Source organism: Arvicanthis niloticus, chromosome 1 (genome assembly GCF_011762505.2).
Source record: "Arvicanthis niloticus isolate mArvNil1 chromosome 1, mArvNil1.pat.X, whole genome shotgun sequence".
Classification (NCBI taxonomy): Eukaryota; Metazoa; Chordata; class Mammalia; order Rodentia; family Muridae; genus Arvicanthis; species Arvicanthis niloticus.
In genome coordinates, this window is record NC_047658.1 from 121,754,963 (window position 1) to 121,774,935 (window position 19,973).

A 19,973-nucleotide genomic window follows, 5' to 3' on the forward strand; every position below is an offset into this window, starting at 1 on the left:
CTTAAATTATTGTATGATTTTCCTTCTGCAGATCTTTTATCCTTCTCTGGCCTTTGTAAAGTCATTGGGATAGAGAAAAATAAAAACAGTTTTAAAAAGCAACAGAGGGAAACTAGATTAAGAAATTACGTCAAGTGTATAAATAAATTAATTAATGGGGATAAGTCTTAAAGAAAGCTTGTGCAGAGGTAATGAAGATAAAAAGGACAGACAGAATAAGAAGATTTGGTGAACTGCAAATGAGGAAACAAGAAAAAGATGAGAAAAAAATGAAGGAGACTACAGCCTAGGATTTGTGTGTGTGTGTAAGTTTTCTCTTCCTCTCATTCTCTACTGGTGCTCATTTCCTTAGAACAGTGGTTTTCATCCTACCTAATTCTACAACCCTTTAACAGTTTTTCATGTTGTGGTGACACTCTACCACAAAATTATTTTCTTACTACTTTAAGATTCAAAGTAAAATAAAGGGCTACAAAAAGGATTCCAGGTGTGCCAAGCAAGGCAGGGCTGTAGGAATTGCTCAATTGCATAGCAGCCAAGAGCACTAACTGCCAGATTTGATTCCCAGAACCTATATGATGACTCAAAGCTTACTGTAACTCCAGGTCCAGGGAATCTGAAGGCCTCTTCTGACCTCCATGGCTCCCTACATGCATGTTTGTCATGCACAGACATATACTGAGTTCAAAAACATGTCCACACAACAAAAGTAATAAATAAATTAAATAATGTAAATATACTAATATAATTTTATTTAATTATTTAAATACATGTAATTAGTACTACAATTTTTAAGGTTTTTTTTTTAATTTTTAAGTTTTAATTGTTTAATTCATATATAGGAGCTGTACATATATATGGGATGTTGTATGTTTTGATACATGTTCATGCTGTGCAGTAACCACATAACAGTAACAGTTTATTACATGTTTCCCATGGGTACACTCAAAATCCGCATTTAATCTTACCTCTCCTATAATGGGCAGTGTTAAAAAGACAAAAATAAAATAAAAGTAAATAAGTAGCAAAGGCTGACCAAGATATAAAAAGGAAAGTTTTCACACCATTGATTATGTGTGAATTAATTAGGTAATTAGGTGAATTTTGGAAAGCAGGATGGAGCTTCCTCACAAAACAGAAATAAACTTTACCATCTGACCCAAATATCTCAAAATAGTAGCATATACAAAAATATGAAATTGATATTTCAGCGAGAAACTTACACTCCCTTGTTAGAGCACTGTTCAGGACAGCTAAAGTATATTCAAACCAGTTGTCTATCAACCACTGAATGGAGAAAGGGCATGTGAGACATACACCTCTACATTGCTCAACTATTGAAAATGGACCCTTATTCTACAGAGATATGGATGAAACTTAATGTTATACAGAACAAAATAAGACAAACATAGAATAAGCAGAGTAAGGAAAAATTATATCCAAGACCACAAAAATGACAGTTAAAAAGTAGATCATATACTCTGATTTTGGAAAAAAAAAGAGTTTATTGCACTTTAAAGCTAACAGATTTATGGTGTCAATGTAGTCCAACATCTCTCATCACAGATAAAAATGCCATTTTTGAACTTCCCTTATGGCCTGGGGATTATAATCCCTACAAATAAGACCCTAGCTCTCCAGATGGTTGGGTCTGAGTTACGTAAGTATGTTACACATGCTTCAGGTTTTGAAGCTGGAATGAATATCTGTCTTCAGAATCTCTTGGGATATACTATCTAGAATGTATCACCATCAGTTTTCTGTTGGGTGTCATATAGGAATTTACCAATACCTACCTGGAAGCCACAGGAACAGTTTTTTAATGACCACACAGAAGAGTTTCTCTTTAACCTTTGTCTTTTTCTAGGTGAATTAAGGGATCCACTAGGGATTTACATTCTCTTATGGGACTCATTAATTTTACAGAAATTCTATGAAGGACATTCAAAGACCCAGCTAGACCAGCCCAGAATGGACTCAATGTTTATATCAGAATCTATTCCACATTATTGAGAAGGACATAAGTCTTGTCAGTCAGGACTGAAATTTGAATTTCTCCAAAATATTATGGTTCTTATGAATGCCATTCTCACCCAATTCTAGCCCAATCACTAATTTCTAAGGATTCTTTTTTCTCCTGAACATCAAAGTATAAAGAACACTCCCTATCATCATGTAGACCTTATGAAGCCATGATATAATGCCTTCTTGTTCTCTCTTTATGACACTGACCAAAGCCTCATGAACTGTCATTATTTTTCCACCTGTAAGAAGACTGACAAAGTTTCTCTGGAGGTGCTCCCTCAGTTATCTGTGGCAGCAACATCTCAGCAGCAAAGTTAACTTGTTCTTTGGTGAGTTTTCTTAGATAGCTAATGGAAAAATATATATTTGAAATTGTTGAAGGAGTATCTAAAAGACTGCATTTTTATTAATATTTTCTTCACACAAATAGTAAAAAATAAGATTTCTATAATGCTTTACAATTAAAAGTAAGTAATTATGAATAACAACATTTATGGGCCACAGGTATGATGGTAATGTATGGAAAATTATTTTTATTTACAGACAGAAAGCAGAGCTGAGATACATGGTTGAATTGTCTAGTATGACATATGTGATAAGGTCAGATTAAAATTTGAGTCATCAATCAAGTCAGAGGAAATATATATCAGTGTGAAACAGTGATAAGACCAGAGTGACCTACCCCCAGCTCAGGAACTATTGTAATGGATGGCTGCTGAGAGACATAGAGCAAGTTTTTTTTAGAAATGTTTCTACAGAGAGACTACCTGTCCTCCTATAAGCTATACACTTACAAGCAACCCTAAGTGAACTCTAAGGGGTTAGAGAAATAGGAACAACAACAACAAAACAGGTAGAAAGAAATAGTGGTGGTAGGATAGCAGAGAGGCTGAAGGGAAAAAACAGAGTTTGGATTTCACCAAAACAATGAGTAAGAATATATGAAATCTCAGATAATAAAAAATACAAATAATTTTTTTAGAAAATATTGGGAAATGTTATCTACTGTTATAAACCTAGGTAAGAGCAAGTCAACCTTCTCTTATTTCCCTATCTCATTAGTTAGTTTGCATAATAAACAGAATTTCAAACAATGTAAAAACAATCAAACAAAGCTTTTGTGCATTGTTCTCATCTGCATGATGAGAAAAATAAATATAAAAAGTATATGTATATGAATAAGTATATGTCAATGAAATATAAAAATATATATAAATATATAATGAAAACTTATATATTCCATGTTGAAATTTTATATAAAATTCATTGTCACTTTCTCACAAAATTTTAACATGCTAATATATATAGTAAATCTCTAAGAATGTAAAAAAATGTTTTCAAATTGACCATTATAATTTTCATTTCTAAAGGATGAAAAATTATTGGTTTAAAAAATTCAGTTTAGCAATTAGTTCTTCAGAGACTTTAAATTCCTCTATTATAAGTTAAATTTAGCGATCACGACTTTTCCTTCTCTAAATTGTACCCAAGGCTAGAGTTAATAGTTTATACTCAATTAATGTTTCCCAGATTGTTTTATTTGCTGATAAGTTGCAAAGGCCTAAGGGATGAAGGAGAAGTTTCTCAGAATATTCAAAAATATCATACATGCTTGTCACTACAATTGAGGAAACATGGTGGTCAGAAAAAGATTTACAATATACAGTTCTTATCTACTAAATTGTATCTCAACATCAGGTTACTGTGTGGACATTCAAGCAGTGAGGAATAACTGCTCCAAAGTGCTGCTAACACAATTAATATAAAAAACCTCAAAATTCAATTGAACAATGGCTAATCAATTATCTCAATTGAGCTTATCGTTACTTAATATTATTATTAATATTATTGTTTGCACCAGACAAATGTAAATGAATGATGATTAGAAAGAGAGAAGTCACAGTCTACATGGTCTAAATTATTATAGCATAATTGGGTTGTAGAAAGAATGACTGAATATTTTTTGATACCTGGTTTGAAGGATTGGAGATTAGCAAGTTTATATAATTGAGGTCAAACAAAAACAAATAAAGGGAATGAAAATAGAAAAAACAATTAAACTGTGATCTTTTGGAATTTGATAGAACAGTAAATGAAATATTAATCAAACTGGCTCTAACAAAACTGATTGTTTTAAGTATCAGGCTCCTAAGGGGCAATGCACGATTGTACAGGTGTATTTGTTACATGAAGATGATAACAAGGTTGGAGTGGTCTCCAAAAAAAGTTTTGGTAAAAGCCATAGAATATTAATGATAAAAATGAAACCAGTGAGTTTGCAGAGACTGGGAAAAGAAGTGTTTGAGTATCACATGGAAACATACATGCACACACAAAGTTGTTTCAAAACTTTTAGTAGCAATCTTAAGACAAGTAAATATAAAATTTTGAAATTCAAATTTAGATTTTAATAATTTTAATTTTGATCCCCATAGACTGACCTTGAATGTATGAGCTCTTTTTCCTTGACATCACCCTTGAAATTTGTGCTTGCATACATCTGATTCCAAACATCTCTGTCTTACTTGATCCATAAAAAGAATATATAATAAATCAGATCCAGACCACTTTTTTGTGTTTATAACATCACCACTTTAGGTTTCTTGCTTTAAGAAAATGAGCATTCCTAAAAGCTTCCTGGAACCAACTTTTACCTCATTTGATTTTTCTGATAAGTGCTTGTAATTTTATACTGATATTCTTCATGTATTTTGCTTTTATATTTATTTGTCTTTTACTCATTTTCTTATTATTAAAGGTTTAGAACAGCAACACAGCCTGAGAAGACACAGTATTGTCCTCAGAGAATTTCACTGTCCATTACAGAAAAGATGAGATGAATAAGTAAGTATCCAAGAACTCCATCCTAATCAGAGAGTTATAAGGAGGCGTTCTCTAGACTCTGCTAAGTCCATAAATGTTACACATTTAAAATGTTTGGCACTTGTAAATTATTCACATATACCATGTCACACATTAGAGGCTAAACAATGCATGCAATGTAATAAGAGTGAAATTAAATTAGCAAGTAAGAGTACTGGACTTAAAACTTGGATCTGAGCACAAATCTAATCAATTAGCACTCTACCATCCTATCTCTGCAAACTTTCTCAAGTGCCAAGCAAAAACCCAGATTTATCAGTCATAATACAGCTAGAGAACTGTGCACAATCATTATAATACATTTATACAGAGAAAAACAAAGCCATAATCAGAAAGACAACCATATCAATCCCACAATGCCAATACTTATTATTTCCAGATACGTACTTCCATACTATGAGTACATGTAATTACTTTTGTGTGGTATGCTGTTTTACAATCTCATTATTAACAGTTTTTTGGTTTTGCTAGATTTTCCACACTATCATTTTAGACTATTTCAGAGACTTGCACCATATCTATAAGTACCTTTCTCTTGTTGATACTTTTTCATAATTTTGCTTCATTCAACTGAAAATTGCATTTTATAGACAGGTGGTCTGAACAAAGAAATTCCTCAAGACAATATTTCTGATCAAAGATAGGCTTTTCTTCCAGTTTTTCACTATACAGTATTAAGTTGCACTACAATAAAAGTATATAGCAATTACACTCAGTTTGGATATTTGAGAATAGACCTGTTTCTCAAATTCAAATGCTACAAGCGGTTATCATTCATACATTATAGTCAATTTAATCTCAGAAAGTTGTTTCTGTTTGTCTGCTTATTTGCATACTAATGAAATTGGATTTTATGTGTTTACTTTTAAGATTCTTAAAATCTTTCAATATCTGTCAATCATTTTCAATTATTTTTGCTGAATTATAAAATGTCATTGTTACTAATTTTGCATAGTGTGTTCTTTATTCAAAGAAATTTTACATTTTTTTCTTTCCCCCAAAAGTAAATTCTGCCCTTTGATTACTTGGTTAAATACATTTATGTACCGTGAGATCTTGATAATCATGTGAATTAGATTTTAGCTTTTCTTTACTTTTAACTTTAAAATTTCCTCATAAAGATGAATTTTCATTATGTTATTTGAAAAATAACTACAAATGTTAGGATTTCAAGCCTTTGTAATTGTGTTGAAATAGCAATGACTGATAATTGATAGAAATTTATTGGCTGCTCTGCCAGTGCAGTTCTACTCTCATATGTCTCTCAGAAACTAAAAGGAGGAAGGGATTGTGTTCTCAGATTTATTTATGAAACTAATGAGAATGGAACTGGTGGTCAAAAAATAAAATAATTAAAGCATTAGTGAGCCTGTGTTTAAATTCCCACTATAGTACATAATGTGGTAGCCTTGGGCAAATGTCCAATTTCCTTATCTGTTAAACATCATATAGGATTTGTTACTCCTGAGTAAGTTAATATTAAAACATAGACTTTTTCCTATTCATGGATTTTTTTAATATGAAAAATTAGGCTTCCCCTAATGACATTATGTGTAATTTTTAGCTTTATTTTAGTTGACAGGTAAAAATAGTTCTTTGTTTTTAGGTTTAACAGGATTTGTAAGTGCACAGTTATTTATTCTTCCTTAAGTGTATTCACTGGCATGTTACTTACTATTCACTTATTCAGTTGTTCCTTTATTTTGGTTTGTTGAGAGGTAGCAAACCATCAACCTCTGGACAATAAGTCAAGAGTTTTACTTTGATTATAAAAGTTAATGAAAATCAAAGCCTTTCTTCATTTCACCATGTATTAATTTAAAGTAAAGTGAGACCCCCATACTTATGTCAAACCTTAGTAGAAAATTATAAAATACTCCTCTCATTTATTTCATTTTTGTGATTTCTAGTGGTGATGGTTTATAGTTATCTGATTGCAACATTTATATACATAATTATTAACTATTTCTAAATCATGTCATTGCTAACATTCATTAAATACTTTATAATCACTGTTACATTTCATTAGATATAATTAAATGTATATAAAATTATTACTGATGATATATGCTGTTTTTAGGCAAAGTGGAATGAATTATACTCAAACAAGCCATTATGGAAGTTAGGAATACTCACATATTCTGTAGGAGATACTATGGGCTTCACAGTCAAGCAGTCATCATGTAGCATATTATACAGAGTGAGTCATGCTGGTTGGTATATCACACAAGTGAAGTCATTGATTGTTAATAATTCCCCACTACAGTTCACTTCGGAGTGCTCATAATTGTGGCTATCTCACTGGGCATACATGTGTTTATGTGTGTGTGTGTGTGTGTTCTCCTTATTCAGCTAATCATTACTCCTTGTTGTTTCAGTTTGCTTGTGTTTAATAGATAGAGTACATTTCATTTTTTGTTGAACATAAATTTTTTCATATAATACATCCCCACCACAGTTTGGCCTCTGTCTAATCCTCCCCTCTCTGTCAGATCTAGTCCAACTTTATTTCCTTTTAGAAAGGAGCAGGCCTTCTAGAGACAACAACTAAACAGTAAAATAAACAATAAATAAATAAATAAATAAATAAATAAATAAATAAATAAGTAAATAAATACACATAAAACAAGGCAACTGTGGGAGTGACCAACCAATATCTGATTTGACTTGAGGCCTGGGCAGTGAGAAGAAACCCATGCCTACCATCACCTAGATAAAAAAAAAATCAAAAACAAGACTGGATAAAGCATAATTCTAAAACTGATGTTAGCCTGTCTGTCATTACACATCCCATTGGCTAAACACTGTCTGCTTAAATACATACATAGTTCATACATACATACATACATACACACACACACACATATATATATGTATATATATAGTGTCTCTAAGAGAGCATAAACTTGATTTAAACATATTTATCTGCAAATTATATTCACCTTTCTTGATTTATTTGCAGTAATTTTAATTTAGAATTTAATCACATTTTTCATTTTGAGCCATTTGTATTGTATATTATATTTTTACTCATATGGCTTTTAAAAATGAATAATCTTATACTTAAGCTATGTATATTATTTTGAAATGTGTCCTCCTAATTATTAACATCTTAGTAAAATTTACTTTAAGTCATCTTTATTTAGACTGCATTTATTTGCATAATTTTGTTCCTTGTGGCATGCCTGATTATTCAAATATTGGGTTAAAATATGTACAGGTATTTTACATGTGTAGATTAAATTATTATATTATGTATACATTTTTATGTACATGGTTTTATATTATTCCTAGTAATCTATTTTCTCTTTTCATAATTTTTGCACTGATTCAGTTTTAATGTATATTTTATATGTGATTATTCAAAACATTATTTTACTTGATGAGTCTCTAGTTTGAAATTATATATTCTAATTGATAATGTAGGAATGTAGAGTCTTTATTGAAAAGTTGTTTTGATTAAAGTTAACAAGATATATTCCTATGTCCTTGTAAATCCCAGTCAGTTTTTCTACTGCTTTAGAACACAATTCACTTTGGCTGGGTATAGAATTATTTTTGCAATATTTTTCTTTAAACTATATAACATTTTTTTGTTTCTTTAACATTTAAAATACAAATGCAATCAAATTGAAAATGCTTAATCTATAATTATCATGCAATTCCTAATGGACATTATGCTTTATTTTACACAATACTTTTCATGTAAAATTTAATTTTGTTACTGCATGTTTTTATTTCTTTGTCATCCATTCGTATCTCAGATAACACTAATCTTAACACAATTCTGTTTAATTCATTGTCAGGTAATTTTTATCTTAATTGAAAATTTTATGTCACTGAAAGAAATTTAGGAAAAAAACATAAAACAGGAAATATATTTTAAAATGTATGTCATAAATGATCAGTCAGAAGATAATAGCCCAGATTGATATATAGTCCAAACTGGATGTAAAGTAAATGGAGTATGGTCACATGTCAGGCAGAGAGAGCCATGGGAAGAATGGAGACTTAGTACATAGAAATGCTAGAAAACCTGACTAACTTTTGCAGACATGATATAGAAGTACATGTTTATTCACAATAAAGTATATAACTTATCATTACATATAGGAACTGAAACATAGTTAAACTAATTGTTAGGGATGAAAGCTGGTTAGAGTTCTGATCCATAAAGGTGAAAGTGACAGAGAAAGTGTCTGTATGTTATGCACTTTTTCATCTTGGTAATGATTTAATTTTATTGCAAAAAAAATCCTAAGATCTTTACATGGGTTTTACATACTAATATCTGCATATATTCTATCTGCATAAGGATCTATATCAAAAATGTGAACAGTGCATCCATTTATCTAGCTTTAACATAGTTAAGTATATGTTTGTCCTGTTTAAAGATGTGTACAAAATATACCATTTTACATACAAACAAAATGTTTAGTTAAATTAAAATACTGAAATAAATGTAAGAAGCATCTACCAGTTTTACCTGGGAATTTGTCTGTAGACAGGCATCTCCATTACTAAGATTTCTAAGGAAAAATACGTCAGATTTTCATTTGTGAATTTATTTTCTAATATTGGGATTGAAACTAAATTGTAAGAAGGAAATCACAGAAGAAAAAGTCAAATTCAGCCTCCCTGATTTTCCTCATGCAACTCAGTAAAGAGACTGCATTTCATTTGTTTGTTTGTTTGTTTGTTTGTTTGTTTTCCACACAAGACATGTTGACTGGGAAGCCTGTCCTCAACCAATCTGGGACTCCTGAATTTGTGTTTCGTGTCTTCACCACTATACCTGAATTCCAGGTTCTTCTCTTCCTCCTCTTCCTCCTGCTGTATTTGATGATCCTCTTTGGTAATACAGCCATCATCTGGGTGGTGTGCACCCACAGCGCCCTACACACACCCATGTATTTCTTCCTCGGCAGTCTGTCTGTCTTGGAAATCTGCTACACCACAGATGTGGTGCCCTTGATGCTTTCTAACATCTTTGGGGCCCAGAAACCCATAACACTGGCTGGTTGTGGGACACAAATGTTCTTCTTTGTAACTCTAGGAAGCACTGACTGCTTTCTCTTAGCAGTCATGGCCTATGATAGGTATGTGGCCATCTGTCATCCCCTGCACTACAGCCTCATCATGACCCAGAAGCTGTGTGTCCAGATGGTGATGGGCTCTTTGAGCTTGGCGCTATTTCTCTCCCTGCAGCTCACGGCCTTAATTTTCACCTTGCCCTTCTGTGGACATGACCAGGAAATCAACCACTTCCTCTGTGATGTGCCCCCAGTTCTGCGACTAGCCTGTGCTGACATCCATGTGCACCAGGCAGTCCTCTATGTAGTGGGCATCCTGGTGCTGACAGTCCCATTCCTACTGATTTGTATCTCCTATGTGTTCATTGCTTCTACAATTCTTCGCATGCGCTCTGAAGAGGGTCGCCAGAGGGCCTTCTCTACCTGCTCCTCCCACCTCACTGTGGTCTTGCTGCAGTATGGCTGCTGTAGCCTGGTGTACCTGAGGCCTCGCTCCAGCACCTCAGAGGATGAGGACCGCCAAATCGCCCTGGTCTATACCTTTGTCACCCCATTACTCAACCCTCTGATTTACACTCTCCGGAATAAAGATGTGAAAGGTGCACTGAAGAACTCTATCTTCCATAAAGAAGTCTGAGGGTAGATAAAGATGTCAGGGAACTTGGGTGGTGACTGTCAATTAAATCATTCAACTGAAAAGGACAAACACAATTACATCACTTACTGTTAGAAACACTACATTACATATGCTACCCAGGATAGACATACTCACTTTCTTTAAGTCACAGAATAATTTTACAATTTGAATATAGCTTCCAAATTGGGAGCACTGTTCTATTTAACTCAATTTTAAGGATTCTCATTTCAGACAAGACAGTTGCTTTGTTGGGAACCTCACATACATGCTGCATTTGAATAAAGGCTGCTGTCTATTCACATGTAGTCTCCTGAAAAGGCAGAAAAGCTCATTCTATAAAAAGGGAGTTACTTACATTTTTAAAGGGGTGAATATTTTACAAAATAAATATTTTTTTCTACGTTTTATGTGAAGATATAGTCAGCTATTGCTTATTTAATGAATGAGTTTTCTTCAAGTCAGATGTTTCTACTGATAACATCATTGTTTTCTTCTCCTATGGAAACAGAAATTAGCTTACACTGGCCAAGCAGCTAAGGATGACTAGGCTATTGTACCAAGTTAAAATCCTTTGTGGCTCCAGCATAAAGCCTTTCTGCTATAAATTCTGGTATCAAAGTTTGCTCTTTCACCTTCCTCTCCACTTCATTTCTTTCTTGATGAATCCCGGTCCTGGATGTTCTCAGCTACTCTTCCTCCCATTTCTGACAGAGCCTGGTTCTTGTTTATCCATATGCCCTCCAGTGTACAGACTAAGCTGTGTAACACTTGTGTAAATACATATTTAAGTAGAAATCACTAAACTCTGTTCTTCACAGAGTTTAATAGATTATCTCTGCTCAGTGTCCCCTGTATAGCAAAGAACAATGCTTACCATGAGTTAATTTCTCCCAGAACGTCTATTGGAATTTGTTTAAATCTAGGCTATGAAATGAGAGTAGGACCTAAAACCCATGATCTTTTGAGCTAGTGTAAGAAATTGGCATAAATTATCTGAATATCTTATGAATATCTCTGTATTAGGTTCTGAAAAGTTTCAGGTCTCTGAGCCTATAATTTAATGGTGTATTTAAAAATGCCTCAATGAAATGGCTTGAGACCAAAACTCCAATTTAATCCACCAAGGTACAATAGTATATTAATGGGCATTAAATTAATTTTTAACCATATACTTCATGTGATTCACAGTATTATAGAATGACATAATAAAAACTATATATGCCATGGGGAAGAGGAAAACTTGTAGAAGTAAGCTTCTTAAATGGACTAGGAATTGAACTCTCATACCAGATGCCATTATCAATTGACACATCTCACTAGATAACTACCTCATTCTATCAAATTACCACCTACTTCACAGTCTTTGCTACTACATCCATGTTGTTTGAGCTGATAATGAACCATTGTGCCAATACTTCCCACACAAAATATTTTTTATCTTATGGACTCAGAAGAAAAGCCTAAGTAAAAAAATACAGTTTTTGCTTTCCTTTGTGACCAACAGGAATCAGATACAGACACAACGTGAAAGTTCATTAATAGTTTCTGTGTCAGTGGGATAGGATGGTCTTAGTCTTGCTGTGACTGGATGTCCCTAGGTGGGATAATATCTTTGGGGGTCTTCTCCTTAAGGGGAGGAGGTAACAAGGAGGAGTGTAAGAATGGGAGGAGGAGAAAGATAGAAGGGAGGTGGCTGCCACAAGGATACAAAGTGAATAAATTAATTAAAAAATACTTTTGTGTGGAAACTGGATGAATGGAAAACATAAAATAAAAAGGGACATGAAAATATATGAACATTCCTTTCTCAGCTCCATGGATTTCAAGTGTGAGTCCCCCTTCTATAATGATTGCATATTACATAAATATATGAAAGGAATAACTTGCATCAACTGCTAAGTGATGATATGAAAAATGACTCTAGTAATAATACATTATGCTATAATGATATATATTTAACTAAAACTGTTTCATATATTTTTATCATATCTCTTCTAATCTGTTTCTGTCTAAACAAAATATGAAGACCTAAATTCATATCCAGGGCTCCACTTTCTAAGAAACTGTTCATTAGAATTATAATAAAATAATTACTCATAATATCCCTCATAGCAAATCATTCAAAGAAAAATTCTTGCTTCATACATATTCATTCATCTAGCAAAAGGTAATATATATATATATATATATATATATATATATATATATATATACATATATGTGAGAATGAGAGCTAAAAGGGATATGACAGGTAATAGAGAAGGAGGTTAGATAGATTAGATGTTGAAAAGGCATTTGACAAACTACAACACCCCTTCATGTTAAAAGAGTTTGAAAGATCAGGAATTCAAGTCACATACCTAAACATAATAAAAGCAATATACATCAAACCAATAGCCAACATCAAACTAAATGGAGAGAATCTTGAAACAATCCCACTAAACTTAGGGTCAAGACATGAATGTCCACTCTTGCCCTATTTATTCAATATAGTACTTAAAGTTCTACCAAGAGCAATTAGACAACAAAAAGAGGTCAAAGGGATACAAATTGGAAAGGAAGAAGTCAAGATATCATTATTTGCAGGTGATATGATAGTATACATAAGCAACCCGCCCCTAAATTCCACCAGAGATGTCCTACAGCTGATAAACAACTTCAGCAAAAATGGCTGGCTATAAAATTATTTTAAAAAATCAGTAGCCTTCCTCTACTCAAAGTATAAATAGGCTGAGAAAGAAACTAAGAAAATGACACCGTTCACAGTAGTCACAAATAATATAAAATATTGTAGTGTGACTCTAACCAAGCAAGTGAAAGATCTGTATGACAAGAACTTCAAGTCTTTGAAGACAGAAGTTGAATAAGATGTCAGAAGATGGAAAGATCTCTCATGCTCATGGATTGGCAGGATTAACATGTTAAAAATGGTGTTTAGCTTCTTGAGTTCTTTATATATTTTGTATATTAGACCTCTATCTGATGTTGGGTTAGTGAAGATTTTTTTTTCCAATTGGTAAGTTGACGATTTGTCTTATTGACTATGTCCTTTGCCTTATAGAAGCTTTCCAGTTTCATGAGGTTCCATTTATCAATTTTTGATCTTAGAGCCTGAACTATTGGAATTCTGTTTAGGAAATTTCCTCCTGTTCCAATGAGTTCAATGTTCATTCCTACTTTCTCTTCTATTAGATTCCAGTGTATCTGGTTATATGTTGAAATCCTTGATCTGCTTGAACTTGAGCTTTGTGAAAGGTGAAAAATATGGATGCATTTTCATTTTTCTACATACAGATTGCCAGATAGACCTGAACCACTTATTGAAGATACTTTCTTTTTTTCCCATTGTATATTTGTGGCTTCTTTGTCAAAGATCAAGTGTCCATAAGTATGTGGTTTTATTTCTGGGTCTTCAATTCTACTCCACTGATCAACGTGTCTGTCTCTGTATCAATACCATGCAGTTTTTATCACTATTAATCTATAGTAGCTTGAGGTCAGGAACGGTGATTTCCCCAGAAGTTATTTTATTGTTAAGAATTGTTTTCTTTTTCTGTGTTTTTTTTTTTACATTTATAGATGAATTTGAGAATTGCTCTTTACATGTATTTGGGAAAATGTGTTGGGATTTTGATGGAAATAGCGTTGAATATGTAGTTTGCTTTTGTTAAAACCCAAACAACCCAATCAAAAAATGGGGTATAGATCTAAACAGAAAATTCATAACAGAGGAATCTCAAATGACTGAGAAGCACTTAAACAAATATTCAAGTCCTTAGTCATTAGGGAAATGCAAATTAAAATGACCCTGAGATTCTTCCTTATACAAATCAGAATGGCTAAGTTCAAAAGCTCAAGTGACAGACTGTGTTGGCCAGGATGTGGAGAAAGAGGAACACTCCTCCATTGCTGGTGGGATTGCAAACTGGCAAAACTACTCTGGACATATTTTTGGAGGTTCCTCAGAAACTGGAAAAAAAAAAAAAAAATATATATATATATATATATATATATATATATATATATATATCTGAAGTTCTGAAGTTCCAGCTATACCATTCTTGGGCATATATCCAAAAGATGCCTCACCATGCCACAGGAGTATATAATCTGCTATATTCATACTAATGCAATCTTATTTGTAATAGACAAAAGCTGGAAACAACCTAGATGTCCCACAAAAGAAGAATGGATACATAAAATGTGGTTCATTCACAAAATGGAATTCAGCAATTAAGAACGAGGACATCCTGAGTTTTGCAGGCAAATGGGTGTAACCAGAAAAATCATCCTGCGTGAAGTAACTCAGACCCAAAAGGATATTCATGGTATTTACTCACTTATAAGTGGATATTAGCCAAAAAAGTACAGAACTCTCAGGATAAAATTCACAGAATTAAAAAGGATAAGAAGCTGAAGGGCTGAAGAGGATAAGAAACCAATCACAGAAGTGGGGAGAGAAACAGAGGGACCTGGGTGGGAAAGCTGACAATAGAAGAAATTGATCAGGTATTGGGAGGGAAACAGGACTGAAGCTCTGAGGCCTAGCAGAAAGAATGGAAACAGGCAACCTCAGAAGGTAGGAGTTTGGGGTTGCTCTAAAAATGTACCAGAGACCTGAGAGGAGAGAGACTTCAGGTGCTGGTTCAAATGGAGGTCAACATGTAGAAGGATGCAAATCAATCCATCCATAGCTCCTTGTACAAAGCTCAAATCCAAGTGGATACAAGACCTTCACTTAAAACTAGATACACTGAAACTAATAAAAGAGATGGTGGGAAAGACCCTCGAATACCTAGGCATGGGGGGAAAGTTCCTGAACAGAAAGCAATGGCTTATGCTCTAAGATCAAGAATTGACAAATGGGACCTCATCAAATTGCAGAGCTTCTGTAAGGCAAAGGACACTATAAATAAGACAAAATGGCCCCAACATATTGGGAAAAGATGATTACCAATCCTACATCAAATAGAGGGCTAATATTGAATATAGACAAAGAATTCAGGAAATTAGATATCAGACAACAAAATAACCCCATTAAAAATGGGGTACAGAGTTAACAACGAATTCTCAACTGAGGAAACTAGAATGGCCAAGAATCACCTTAAGAAATGCTCAACATCCTTAGTCATCAGGGAAATGCAAAGCAAAACAACCTTGAAATACCACCTCAAACCAGTCAGAAAGGCTAAGATCAAAAATTCAGGTGATAGTAGATGCTGGCAAGGATGTGGAGAATAAAGAGGAACACTCCTCCATTGTTGGTGGGGTTGCAAACTGGTACAACCACTCTGGAAGTCAGTCTGGCAGTTCCTCAGAAAATTGGACATAGCACTACCTGAGGACCCAGCTATATCACTCCTGGGCATATACCCAGAAAATGCTGCAACATATAACAAGGACATATGCTCCACTATGTTCATAGCAGCCTTATTTATAATAGCCAGAAGCTGGAAAGAACCCAGATGTTCTTCAACAGAGGAACGGATACAAAAAATGTGGTACATATTCACAATGGAATATTACTCAGCTATTAAAAATAATGAATTCAAGAAATTCTTGGGTAAATGGATGGAACTAGAAAATATCATCCTGAGTGAGGTAACCCAATCACAAAAGAACACACATGATATTTACTCACTGATAAGCGGTTATTAGCCCAAAAGTTTGAAACAACAAAGATTCAACTAACAGACCACATGAAGCTCATGAAGAAGGAAGAACGAGTGTGGATGCCTAGGCCTTACTTAGAAGGAGTAACTAAATACGCAAGGGAGCAAATATGAAGACAAAGTGTGGGACAGAAATTGAAGGAGAGGTTGTATGGAGACTATTCCACCTGGGTATTCATCCCATGTGCAGTCACAAAAATAGACGCTGATATGGATGACAGAAAGTGCATGCTGACAGCAGCCTGATAAGGCTATCTCCTTAGAGGTCCCCCAGAGTCTGACATACCCAGAGGCAGATACTCACAGCTCACCATTAATCTGATCAAGGGTTCCCAATGGAGAAGTTAGAGAGAAGACTGAAGGAGCTGAAAGAGTTGGTGGCCCCATGAGGAGAGCAACAATACCAACCAACCAGAGCCCCCCAGGGTCTAAACCACCAGCCTAGGAGCACATAGGGAGGAACCTATAACTCCAGCTGTATATGTAGGGGAGGATGGCCTTGTTGGGCATGGGTGGGAGAGGAGATCTTTGGTGCCATGAAGGCTGAACACTGAGTAGCGAGGAATCTGAGGGTGGGGAGGTGAGAGTTGGGGGGGCGGGTAAGTGGGAGCACACCCTCATAGAAGCAGGAGGAGGGGGATGGGATAAGAGGTTCCTGGGTGGTGGGAAGAATGAGGAAAGGGTATAAAGTCTGAAAGGTAAATATAATACCCAATTAAAGAAGGGGGGGAAGGAGAAAAAAGAAAGAAAAAAAAGAAAAATAGGAGATTTAATAACACAAAGGAAAGGATTTTGACATTTAGGAGGCAGTTTATGTTAATGGAAACACCATCATAGAAACTGGAAAATCACATCCTCATAGAAGCGCAAGGAGGAAGATGGGATAAGGGGTTCCTGGGTGGTGGTGGGGAATAGGATAAGGGGATAAAATTTGAAATGTAAATATTACAACCAATTTTAAAAAGGGAAAAAAAGAAAAGTTGTTAGAACCAACATCTTTAAAAAATGTCAGCCCTCGAGGAAAAAAAATCTTTTTTTCTTGATACTAAAACTTGTTCTGAGAATTGTATATTGCAGAATACACAGCCTTGGAGTATCTACTCATCAAGCATACTGAGCAGACCTGCCCAAACCTCCGATGTCCTGGAATTCCATCTGGATGCAGTGAAGACACAGCCTCAGAGGCTTATCAATTTACTCTTCCTCCCACCCCTCTTCTAATATCTCAATGCCCATAATCAGCTTGAAGAAGTTAAAGAAGAGTCAGCGCCCCTATTCCCTGGGCTTGGGGACTAAGGTGGTTAATATTGGTCTGTTTTTCTAGGGAAAAGTAGTGGTTTTGTTGGAACAGGGAAGATTAGCTAGGACTCATTGCATAGCTGTAACCTATTGGTAGAAATCTGTATAATTAATATCAAGATGAAGTTATAATTTCTTAAATAGTACAAAATTTACTTTGATTTCAAATTTAAGGTTTTCACTGGTATGAGCTTTTTATTGATATAAAAGTGAAATAAATATTGATACTTGTTGGGGGCCGACTTTTAGCAGAAAGCGGCTATCAGCTTTGCAGCCATCTTGAGCCATATACCCTAACATGAGACTTGGATTACAATAGCCTACAACAGCTGAGAACACTCGGATAATCTTGGTTTAGATACCTTGAGATTAAAGGTGTGTGAGATTAAAGGTGTGTGACTTAATAGTATACTTAGAAGTATAGAGATCAGAGTTAGAGACAAGACCTAAGGGCATGATTAAAGGTGTAACTTAGAGGCGTGGCTTAGAAGTGAGACATATAAAAGGCAGAGACAGAACAGATCAGAATTGAGACGATAGAAGACATTAGTCAGACTATAGAAGACAGAACCAGAGATCAGAGAATATATAGACGGAGATCAGAGACTATAGAGGGATCATCAGAGACGAATCTCAGACATTAGGTAAAATCTGGCCTCACCCTTGCTCTTGCTGAACCCCCGACCTGCAGACCGGAGCAGCAGCTTGGGCCGGGATACAGTGGCCGCCCAAATGTGGGTTGGCCCGAGCCTCAACATTTTGCCTGGGCTGCAACATTTATTTTGGCCGCCCCAACTTGGGGCTAGTGCGGTCCCCAACAGATACTCTCATGGGCATTGTGCCTGTATAACACATTTAGGAATACAAGGCTTAGACCCAGTCCTTCTTTAACTCTTTTAACTGATTTGGGATCGTTAGCCCATGAGTTAAGGGACTATAGCAAATTCATGGCTTTGACTTTATTGTTAGGGTGTTTTCCATATTTTATTTAGAAATAGCTGAGAGGAGTTAACAGACAACAGTCCAGCTTATCTTACATGGATAGTTGGTTTTTAAAACGTCAGAAGTCCATAGAATTGACGTTACAAATATTTCTATATTAATGTTCATTTTGATTAGAGACTTGTCTGCTCCTGACAGCTTTCTATTGTGGATTTTAAGAAGAAATCGAGCATCTTTGGAGTTACTCCAGTTGTGGTGAGACAGCCACTAGGCAAGAATTGCCTCCTCCCATCTACAGACAAATTACTGTCCAGAAAAGAACACACTTATAGAATAGTCTACTGATTATATCTGCCTATACAGAGTAATCAGCCCTTAATAATTCTGCATCACTAAGGTCTGTCAGATGATTCTGGTCCAGAAGGCTGAAGATTTGATGCTCCAACGTTTGGTAGTATAGGGGCTTTCCAGGTGTTCAGCGGTCTCTATAAATTGGCTAAGTTTTAGAAGCTATGCATAGTGCTTCCCATAATTTCAGTTAACTCACTCATTCTGGATTTCTGATGGGGTTAAAGACCTACAATCTCATAGCCAATCCTGGCTATTTACTTTGAGAGAAAAGATCTGAGTGGATGGTTTTCAGCTGACATTCATTTTAAAGCCAAGAAAAAAGCCAGGTTCAAAACTAAGTGTTTTAGTTACGAGAGATGACAGAGGTTCTGATTAGTCAATAAAATGATGGACTGGGTATTAGGATTATCTTGTACCTCACTGGTACAATTAGAAATAATTATGCTCTAATTGCATTTGAGAGAATGGTTTTATTTTAACAGGAAGGGTGGAGCTAGGTGATGAGAGAGAGAAAGAGAGAGAAAGAGAGGAGGGGGCATGGAGGCAGATGTTCACGTGTCTCTACCAGTCAAAGATAGTTTATATATCTAGGTTGGGTATTGGGTTACACTTCTGATTGAGCATTACCAAACTTATAAAGCCTTTGATTAACATTTTAAAAAATGTATAAAAGCAAAAAGGAAAGGGGGCATTGGATAGGGGTTTTCTAGGAAGGTGAAATGGAGAAAGGGGATGGCATCTGAAATGTAAATAAAACATAAAAAATAAATAAAAAAGAAATCTGTATCATTATTATCAAGATGAAGTTATAATTTCTTAAATGGTACAAAATTTACTTTGATTTCAAATTTAAGGTTTTCTTTGGTACGAACTTCTTATTTGACATAAAAGTGAGATGAATATTGATACTCTCATAGGCATTGTGACTATATAACACATTTTGGAATACAAGGCCTAGACCCAGTCCTTCTTTAACTTTTTTAATTGATTTGAGATGGTGAGCCTGCGAGTTAAGTGACTATAGAAAATTCATGGCTTGGAGTTTATTGTTAGGGTGTTTTCTATATTTTATTTCGAAATAGCTGAGTGGAGTTAACAGACAACAGTCCAGCTTACCTTACATGGTTAGTT

At 34.7% G+C, this 19,973-nt stretch overlaps 1 protein-coding gene across 1 annotated transcript; it reads left to right on the forward strand.

The window, feature by feature from the left end:
* Positions 1–1,875: 1,875 nt before the first annotated feature.
* Positions 1,876–11,183, forward strand: LOC117693796 (olfactory receptor 10Q1-like). Its single transcript, XM_034484554.2, has 3 exons — positions 1,876–2,354; positions 4,784–4,869; positions 9,629–11,183. Exon 3 carries the CDS (start codon positions 9,631–9,633, stop codon positions 10,576–10,578), a length of 948 nt encoding a protein of 315 aa, XP_034340445.1. The 5' UTR covers positions 1,876–2,354; positions 4,784–4,869; positions 9,629–9,630; the 3' UTR covers positions 10,579–11,183.
* The last annotated feature ends 8,790 nt before the right edge of the window (positions 11,184–19,973 follow it).